The following is a 10,045-nucleotide window of genomic DNA, read 5'->3' as shown; positions in this document are numbered from 1 at the left end:
AAATTTGTGTAATTTTTAGACCTCCCATTTATTGTATTAAATTGTCTTGTATTTTTGGTTAAATTGATTGAAACAACATGTTGCCAAAGTAACCTCTGTTGCGTAAGTTTATTTGATTGAATTTACATGGATGTTGCATGAAATTATTCATGTGAATTGTGCTCGGCCCAAAGGAAGACACAATTTGACAGAATAATTACATGTTTGCAATGGCAAACATGTGGTGATTATAAATAGTGTGATTTTCCATGTGAATAATGAAATGTTCAAAGATAATCATTATTTGACCGGAATAATCATCATATAAGTTTTCCATGTGAGCAATGGAGTGTCCAAAGACAACCTTTGTTTGACAGGACTTATTACCAATGTTTGCTCAATGCATTGAGAGTACCACTTGCAGTTAGTCTTTTTCAATTCAAAGATTGAGGATTAATGGTGCGTTAGGTATCTTGTTTGGGTCTTGAAATTTACCATAAAGATTATTTGTGCATTGCATGGTTGTTGTTCTCTTCTTTAATTGTTGTTGTTGTTACTACTATGGTTTAAATTACTCATATTATGTGAATCCCAAATCTGCATGTGTAAAATTTAGAGTTTGAAATTATTTTGTGGGAATCCTAAGGTGATATATGAGTAATCTTGGTATGTAATACTAGAAGTAGTAAAGCGCATTATGCGTTAATTGAAGAGAACAAGAAACTATGTGTTTTCATATCGAAAGTTTAGAAGTTTAGAGATCATTGGGTATTCTAACTTCGATTATTTCAGAATGTATTAATAGCAATCACTTCACATAAAGATTCACATTTGACCATGTTAGTGGAGTTAATATTTTGCTATGAGACATTATACTAGAATTTATGATTGCTAAATTATTGTAACTGGCTTGCTTGTTGTCGCCAACATTAAGTAGCCATCAGATGTTTATTGAGACAATATCTTAGCAGTCTTATTAAAGATTCAACCAAATAAAAGTTTGTTGACATAAAGTATTTGGTTGTTAAATAAAGAATCCAGAAAATATAAATTTGTATAGAACATATAGGAACTCATTCCATACTAGCTGATCCACTTATTAAATGTATGATACTAAAGTTTTTTTTCATGAGCACACTGCTCATATGAGTGTAATTCCTGATAGTACCTTGGTTTAGTGGGAGTCTTACTCATGTTCTATATATTACGGTTTGCAAACATTTTGTTATTTGGATTTTCTGTAGAAATAAAGTTGAAGTTTATCATTTCATTATAAGTTTGTTTGTGTGCAATATTTGTATTGCATTTTGGATTGATCTCTATAAAGAATAAACTTTGGACTAGTTGGAAATAGACATGATTAAGATCACATTGTATGTAATTTCCAAGCCGCTTATCCATATTTGGTCTATGTCATTGAGTATGAGTAACAGTGGTGACCATTGTGGCTTAGTCAAGCTAAATTATGATGAAAACTGCAGTGGTTTCCTGTTGCTATATAAGATGGACCAGATTGTATAAAAGGAGTCTAAAAGTAAATAACATACGGTTGCGCGCCTAAAGAATTTTGTGATATAAATGTCTAAGGTTAATATGAAGCCCAAGTGGGAGATTGTTAGGAATTTTATAATTCCTAATTAATTAATATGGGCTACATATTATATTATAACATTTATATTAGTTATTTACATTTAAATGGGTTCAATATAAAGTGATCTATTTAAGTGAGTCCATTAGATTGCCAACAGATAATTGATATGGGCTTAATGAGCGGAAACCAGTTTGGCCCATTAGGGGATAATGAGAACCCTAATAGGTTTAAAACATAAGGTATGATTATGGTCCCCAATATACCAAATCAACAAACAGTTTCTCCTTTCCCCATCTGAAGAGAAAACGAAGGTCCCATAAGGAAGAAGGTGATTTGGTTGAGGAAAGTCATTAAACCAATTGTTCGTGACCACTGTCAGATTTCGCTACGTGTTAATCAAGCTCTATGGATTCAGGTATTCCTTAAAACCTCTTGATAATCTGACGTAATGTGTTTTGGTACTCATTTGGTATTGTATATGGTTTATTGAAAATTCTCAACAGTTTCCACTAGATAAATTTTTATACTTAATCTATTTAATAATTTTAATTTTTGTTTCCATAAAAAATAATATTATCCCATAGGACAATTTTTTAAAATGAATTAATAAAAAATTTATAAGAGGTAAAAGAGAAAATAAATTGATACTACTAATTTTATCACTTTATCTTAATTTTTTTATAACATAGACAACAAAAAACTTACATTTTTAAAAAACAAAAAATACATAAAGAAAAATTATAATAGGTAGAAATTTAAGTATTTTTAATTTTTTTGAAAATATTATGTATTTTGTAAAATTTCATAATATTTTTATTTTATAAAAATATTATAAATTATTTTTGATTTACACTAAGTAAATTTTTTTAGATTCGTCCAACCCAACCCAACTAGAAGATAAATCAAGTAGAAGGAAATGTTTATCGGAAAACCCAATTTGGGACAAGGGAAACCCAATTTGTTTATCAGAAAACCAACCAATTGACCGAGTTGGAAAAAAAATGACTTTTTTCTACTAAATTAGGTGATTTCATAAAATTATATACTAAATTAGGTGGTTTAAAAAATTATTGACTTAGATAAGTGCTTTTAACTTTTGATATTGATTATAATTAAAATTGATATAAAAAATTATTTTTCTGCATTAATTATAATTGTAATTGATATCAAAAGATAAAGTATCCATCTTTAGTAAATTATTTTTCAAACAATCTAATTTGATATATAATTTTACAAAATTACCTAGTTTGATAAAAAAAAAAAGTCAAGAAAAATTAGCAATCAGAGAAGCAAGCTAAACGGGTCTATTAGAAAATAAAATTAGACTTTTAATTTAAATGCTTAAATTGAAAAATAACAAACAATGACACGACACGAGAGAGAATTTTGGAGCAAGGGATTTAGTATATAAAAATGGGAGGAAAAAATAACATTCTAAGTGAGAGTATATATTTGCTAACCTTTAATATGTCAATATGTGAGTCTGTCACCTCTAAGTGAGTTCCATATAGAAATTTAGGAGATACAAAAGCTAAAACGATATATTTATTTGTAATTTTCTGAAAGTGAGGAGGTGCAACTGTCCCCTCTCAAACTCAAATAATTGGCTCTTGCTATTTTTATTCCCCTCGTTACTAGTACACTGCCTTTTGATTTTTTTTTTCTTTCCAAAAATGCCCAAAAAATACACTCCTCTTTGCATCATCCATAAGTCTTGCATTTCAGAAATTGTTCCCAGCATCTTAGAGTTGCATTCCAGAAATTGCTCTAGAGATTATAATAAAACCCTGATTCCTCGAATAATGTAAGTTTGCGCCCAAATCAATAAAAACCATTAAACTCACACAAATCAACCTAAGTTTGCTTCTGGAAAAACAACAATAATTGGTTTCATACGCTCGTAGCTTAAACAAAGAGTATTCTTTGCAAAATTGTTATCACACCCATCAATCTTTCAAGAACCAAGCCTCTCCACAAAACGACTCAAGCCTCACCATCTCCTTCGCAATGTGTGGTACATCTATTGCGGATAAGATGTTATTAGAAATATAGAATTTGCAAAAAGAAAAAAAAAAAAAAAAACAGAACATGGGATACAACGAAAAAATGATGGTGACCGTATATTTAGGCTACAACAATAAGTGACAGTGTTGAGGTGATGAGAGGTAAAACAAAAGGAAGAGGAAGATTGAAGTTTGAATGAGAGAAAGGGAGAGGCGTAGGGTTTTGAAATCTGAAAGAGGAAAACTCAACTTAAAGGGGAGTGTATTTTGTAGGATATTTTTGGAAAAGAAAATAAAAAAGGAAGTGTATTAATAATGAAGGGAAGTGAAAATAGTAATACCCAAATAATTTTTGGTCCGCCACAGGTCCCCAAGAGAGTGACATAAAGAGACCTATATGGCGACAAACAACAGAAAATGAAAGGGTTGGAGCCTACTCGTGTCACTTTAATAGCCTGATTATCATGTTCTACAAAACTAGAGAGGTAGACCAGGTAAACACATGGGTAGGGTAGTTTGAAAAAATAATTAAAAATAAAAAGGAAAGGAAAGGAGAGTGTACAATTAAAATAAAGAGGGGATTTAAATAACTGCCCAGATTTTATAAAACGATATAAGTTCTTTATTTTGTAAATTCTGTCCAATAAAAAATTGTCATTTTATCCAAAACAGGAATGATTATTGTATTTTGCATTCACATTAGCATCTCCTATTATATTTTGAGAAATTCATTTTAAAATATAAATTTATATTTCAAAATTAACTTTATAAAATAGAAAATTTGGATGCAATGAAAATAAGAGTACAAGATATAAATGCCTAGAAGAATACACCCGCCTCAGCCCCCGCTGCCGGACGTCATTTGAGTGGTTGGGCAAAATATTTTATTGTTATAAAATACTATTGGAAAGAAAGAGATAGGTACTTTTATTTTTTTTACTAAAAAGTAAAGTTTGATATTTTATATTCTTTTCTCTTATTTTACATTAAATAAATATATATTAATTACAAAAAACCAAAAAATCAAAATATATACAAGTATGAAGAGAGGTGGGAACGTAACAGTGAATAAATTAAAGAGTGACAAAGAAATCAAGATAGAATAATAGATATATGATATCTCAGAAAAAAAGAAACTCAGCAAAAAAATAGATGTGATTTACAACGCTTAAAAAATTAATGTTTGACTGTTCTTTTTGCCTTATTTCATTTTAGAGTGGATATGGGTTTGGAGTGGTGTGGCTAAAAGTAGCTTTCATCTTTTTCCACGTTCACACTCAGCAAAATTTATAGTTTTTATGAGACAACAAAGTACAGACACTGAAAAACGCTAGCTACAAGGTACATTGCCTTCTTGTTCTGACTTTGTAGACCCAACACTCCATTGATTCCATTAACAATCATAGTAACCTTTCTTCTTAGTTCTCATGGCTAAGCAATCATCCTCATCTTCCTTTAGTTACAGATTCAGCAACGATGTGTTCCTCAGCTTCCGAGGGGAAGATACTCGTCGCGGTTTTACTGGCAATCTCTATAAAGCTCTCTCTGACAGGGGAATTCACACCTTCATGGATGACAAGAAGATCCCTAGAGGGGACCAAATCACCTCAGGACTAGAGAAGGCAATTGAAGAGTCCAGAATATTCATCATCGTGCTCTCTGAAAACTATGCATCGTCCTCCTTCTGCTTAAACGAACTTGATTACATCCTTAAGTTTATTAAGGGGAAGGGCATATTGATTTTGCCAGTTTTTTATAAGGTTGACCCTTCTGATGTGAGAAACCACACTGGTAGTTTTGGAAAGGCGTTGACTAATCATGAAAAGAAGTTCAAAAGTACTAATGACATGGAGAAGCTGGAAACATGGAAGATGGCTCTGAACAAAGTGGCTAATTTATCTGGTTACCATCATTTCAAACATGGGTACCCTTCCTTGCCAATCTTTTAACTTATTTTATCCTTATTCATTAATTTTCACTTGTCTAATTGTATTTTATGTTTAGGTTTAATTATTAATTGGATTCATATACTTATCCGCACTTTAATGTTTTGACCCTATACATCAAGATTGCAACTTTTATTTTCTGAATTAGCAATTTTTTTGCATTTTGGTCTAGCGATTAAGACAGTTACTAACGTGGCTGACAGTATTTTTGTGATGACTGCCACAAAAATCTGGTTATTTTACACAGCCACAAAAATTTTGTAGTAGATTTATAGTGTTTTAGACAACTAACCTGCAGGGGACCAAAATATATATCATCCTGTCCTTTTTAAATTTGCTTGTCTAGGAGCTAAAGCATACATTTTCTTGCGTAAAGGGTCAGGAAAGTGTAGACAAATATAGAGACAAGAATAATAATTAAACATAATGTTGAGTCCTAAAGGGATGAAAAAATTTGATTATCTTCAACAACATACATACATATCAAGATATGGAGATGACATGTTTTGTTTGACTTCTCATAAATTTCTCTTATTGAATAGGGAAGAATACGAATATGAATTTATTCAGAGGATTGTTGAGTTGGTCTCTAAGAAGATTGATCGTGCTCCTTTACATGTTGCGGATTATCCAGTTGGACTAGAGTCACGAATACAAGAAGTAAAAGCGCTTCTGGATGTTGGATCTGATGATGTTGTCCACATGCTGGGTATACATGGGCTCGGTGGAGTAGGTAAAACGACACTTGCTGCTGCAGTTTATAATTCCATTGCTGACCATTTTGAAGCTTTGTGTTTCCTTCAAAACGTGAGAGAAACTTCAAAGAAACATGGGTTACAACATCTACAAAGAAACCTTCTTTCTGAAACGGCCGGAGAGGATAAGTTAATAGGTGTCAAACAAGGAATTTCCATAATAGAGCATAGGCTCCGGCAAAAGAAGGTTCTTTTGATTCTAGATGATGTTGACAAAAGGGAACAGCTACAGGCGCTTGCTGGAAGACCTGATTTGTTTGGTCCTGGCAGTAGAGTCATCATCACGACTCGGGACAAACAATTGCTAGCATGTCACGGTGTTGAAAGAACATATGAGGTGAATGAATTGAATGAGGAATATGCTCTTGAGTTACTTAATTGGAAAGCTTTCAAGTTGGGAAAAGTTGATCCATTTTACAAGGATGTTTTGAATCGAGCAGCAACTTATGCTTCGGGCCTTCCATTGGCTTTAGAAGTAATAGGTTCCAACTTATCCGGAAAAAATATAGAACAATGGATATCTGCTTTAGATCGATACAAAAGAATCCCTAATAAAGAGATCCAAGAGATACTTAAAGTGAGTTATGATGCTTTGGAAGAAGATGAGCAAAGTGTTTTTCTTGACATTGCTTGTTGCTTCAAAAAATATGATTTGGCAGAGATCCAAGATATACTTCATGCTCATCATGGCCATTGCATGAAACATCATATTGGAGTGTTGGTTGAAAAATCTCTCATAAAGATTAGTTTGAATGGCTATGTTACACTACATGACTTGATAGAGGACATGGGTAAAGAAATTGTTCGGAAAGAATCTCCCCAAGAGCCTGGGAAACGTAGTAGGTTATGGCTACCTACTGATATAGTTCAAGTTTTAGAAGAGAACAAGGTGAATAAGATTGATACATGTGGATGGTTTGGTTTTTCATCTTTAACCTTGAATTATCTCTTTTGATTGTTATATGCTCATCTCACAATTATTCTTTTGCTTTATAATATGTACACTTCTCTAAATATGCATGTTGAAGTCCTAATATTTATGCATGCATTCTGGTTGATTGGTGATTTTTCTGTTATAAAAGGGAACTAGTCATATTGGAATCATATGCATGAATTTCTACTCCTCATTTGAAGAAGTAGAAATACAGTGGGATGGAGATGCCTTCAAAAAGATGAAAAATCTCAAGACACTTATTATCAGAAGTGGTCATTTCTCCAAAGGTCCCAAACATTTTCCTAAGAGTTTAAGAGTATTGGAATGGTGGAGATATCCTTCACATTATTTTCCATATGATTTTCAAATGGAGAAGCTTGCTATATTCAACTTACCCGACTGTGGGTTTACTTCACGTGAGTTGGCTGCCATGTTAAAAAAGGCAAGTGTCTTGAGTTCATTTCCTTGATTTTGTATTGTAATAAGTTCGCTTTAGGCTATTCATTTGTTTTACTTTTATGATTTATGTTAATAAATTCTGTTTTAGTTTATTTATTTGCTTCCTTTTTTTCCACATTTTATGTTGCAGAAGTTTGTGAATCTGACAAGTCTAAATTTTGACTCATGTCAACATTTAACACAGATACCTGATGTATCTTGTGTCCCACATTTGCAAAAATTGTCATTTAAAGATTGTGATAATTTATATGCCATTCACCCGTCAGTAGGCTTCTTGGAAAAACTGAGAATCTTGGACGCAGAAGGTTGCTCCAGGCTTAAGAATTTCCCCCCCATCAAATTGACCTCTCTTGAGCAACTCAAACTTGGGTATTGTCACAGCCTTGAGAATTTTCCAGAAATATTAGGAAAGATGGAAAACATAACAGAACTTCACTTGGAACAAACTCCTGTAAAAAAATTCACTCTTTCATTTCGAAATCTTACTCGGCTTCGAACTTTATTTCTGTGTTTCCCTCGAAACCAGACAAACGGTTGTACTGGCATTTTCCTTTCGAACATTTGCCCGATGCGAGAAAGCCCGGAACTGATCAATGTCATAGGTGTGGGATGGGAAGGGTGTCTATTCCGTAAAGAGGATGAGGGTGCAGAGAATGTGAGCTTAACCACATCTTCAAACGTTCAATTTCTTGATCTCAGAAACTGCAACCTGTCAGATGATTTTTTTCGAATAGCTCTCCCATGCTTTGCTAATGTAATGAGGTTAAACCTATCAAGGAATAATTTCACAGTTATTCCCGAATGCATCAAAGAATGCCGCTTTTTAACAATGCTTGACTTGAATTATTGTGAGCGACTTCGAGAAATTAGAGGGATTCCTCCAAACTTGAAATATTTCTATGCAGAAGAATGCCTATCATTGACTTCCTCATGTAGAAGCATGTTACTCAGTCAGGTATTGTTTTTTTATGTATTTGATTTGGTCATTGATAGTGTATTTAATATTGCTAAACTTAACGATGTATTTATGACCAACAGGAACTGCATGAGGCTGGAAGAACCTTCTTCTATTTGCCAGGAGCCAAGATTCCAGAGTGGTTTGATTTCCAAACATCGGAATTTCCAATTTCTTTCTGGTTTCGTAACAAATTCCCAGCCATTGCTATTTGTCATATTATCAAACGGGTGGCTGAGTTTTCCTCATCGAGAGGTTGGACATTTAGACCCAACATTAGAACCAAGGTGATCATCAATGGCAATGCAAATTTGTTTAACTCTGTGGTGTTGGGAAGTGATTGTACATGTCTTTTTGATCTGCGGGGTGAAAGAGTAACAGATAATTTAGATGAAGCACTTTTAGAAAATGAATGGAACCATGCAGAAGTTACATGTCCAGGTTTTACTTTTACTTTTGCCCCAACCTTTATAAAAACTGGACTACATGTATTGAAACAGGAAAGTAACATGGAGGATATTCGATTCTCTGATCCTTGTAGAAAAACAAAATTGGATAATGATTTCAATAGTTCAAAACCAAAAAATCAAAGATGGGTGGGCAATGATGTTGCCAAGACACAAGTTGTGCAGCAGCAACAACTTATGGGCTCTTTTTTGTCACGCATGTGGCACTGGGCACTAGTGTTTCTCATTTCTTTCCTAGTGTTTCTCATTTCTTGCCGCCGCAACAATCAATGATTGGATAATGTGCTAGAGGATTCAAGTTCAATGGATTTGATGCAGATAAGAGAGAACACTTACTTGAAACTGATTATGTTTTGTAGTCAAGTTTGATTTTGGATATTTAACTTTTCTTTGGTTTCAATGAAAATATATTGTTCATTATTTTATATTTGAGTCTTTTCATACATTCCTCTGAATCAGTGTTTATTGTTCCATATTTTACTTTGTACCCTGAAATTTCTGGTTTTAGATAAGTCTCAACTTAATGCTTGGTATATAGTCGAAACCTCTCTCCATCACATTTTAATATTTCATTAAAATTGGTGACAAAATCTTTCGATAATTTATCTTTCTTAAATCACCAATGTTCAAGAGAATTCTAAAACTTGGCTGTCGTCTTCAACTATCTTACTAGATATGACTGCTACTTTATTTTGCAAATTTTAATTGATCATTTCGATTTCCAAAGCGCAAAAAACAGGCTTGTGTTTTTTTCAGTTATTTCTTTCATAAATATAAACTGAGAAAGTATACGGGTGTGTGCATTCCAAGTGTGTGTGTGTGTGCATTCCGTGCGTGCGTGTGTGTGTGCAGAATCAAGTCTCATACTCTTAACATGATCCTTAAATGACTTTGTTTGTGTGTGTGTACAAAATCAAGTCTCATACTCTTAACATGATCCTTAAATGACTTTGTTT

At 33.0% G+C, this 10,045-nt stretch overlaps 1 protein-coding gene across 3 annotated transcripts; it reads left to right on the top strand.

Moving 5' to 3' along the window:
- Nucleotides 1–4,796: 4,796 nt before the first annotated feature.
- KR1 (resistance protein KR1) lies at nt 4,797–9,581 on the top strand. Of its 3 annotated transcripts, XM_026126955.2 has the most exons (6): nt 4,797–4,914; nt 5,033–5,497; nt 6,062–7,163; nt 7,357–7,650; nt 7,798–8,622; nt 8,706–9,514. In XM_026126955.2, exons 2-6 carry the CDS (start codon nt 5,142–5,144, stop codon nt 9,360–9,362), a joined length of 3,234 nt encoding a protein of 1,077 aa, XP_025982740.1. In that variant the 5' UTR covers nt 4,797–4,914; nt 5,033–5,141; the 3' UTR covers nt 9,363–9,514. The 3 variants fall into 3 exon arrangements, with proteins under 3 accessions (XP_025982740.1, NP_001237766.2, XP_006603754.1); NM_001250837.2 differs by having other exon boundaries at nt 4,902–5,497; nt 8,706–9,581; XM_006603691.4 differs by lacking the exon at nt 4,797–4,914 and having other exon boundaries at nt 5,365–5,497; nt 6,067–7,163.
- The last annotated feature ends 464 nt before the right edge of the window (nt 9,582–10,045 follow it).

Source organism: Glycine max, chromosome 19, assembly GCF_000004515.6.
Source record: "Glycine max cultivar Williams 82 chromosome 19, Glycine_max_v4.0, whole genome shotgun sequence".
Taxonomy (NCBI): Eukaryota; Viridiplantae; Streptophyta; class Magnoliopsida; order Fabales; family Fabaceae; genus Glycine; species Glycine max.
The sequence above is the reverse complement of the archived record's forward strand: the minus strand, read 5'-3'. Positions and strand labels throughout refer to the sequence as shown.

Bases quoted from the DNA above. Each gene is read 5' to 3' on its own strand.
- KR1 (NM_001250837.2), top strand. From the start codon at position 5,001: ATGGCTAAGCAATCATCCTCATCTTCCTTTAGTTACAGATTCAGCAAC. The intron at 5,498-6,061 runs GTACCCTTCCTT...CTTATTGAATAG, and splicing joins TACCATCATTTCAAACATGG to GGAAGAATACGAATATGAAT. The intron at 7,164-7,356 runs GTGAATAAGATT...CTGTTATAAAAG, and splicing joins AAGTTTTAGAAGAGAACAAG to GGAACTAGTCATATTGGAAT.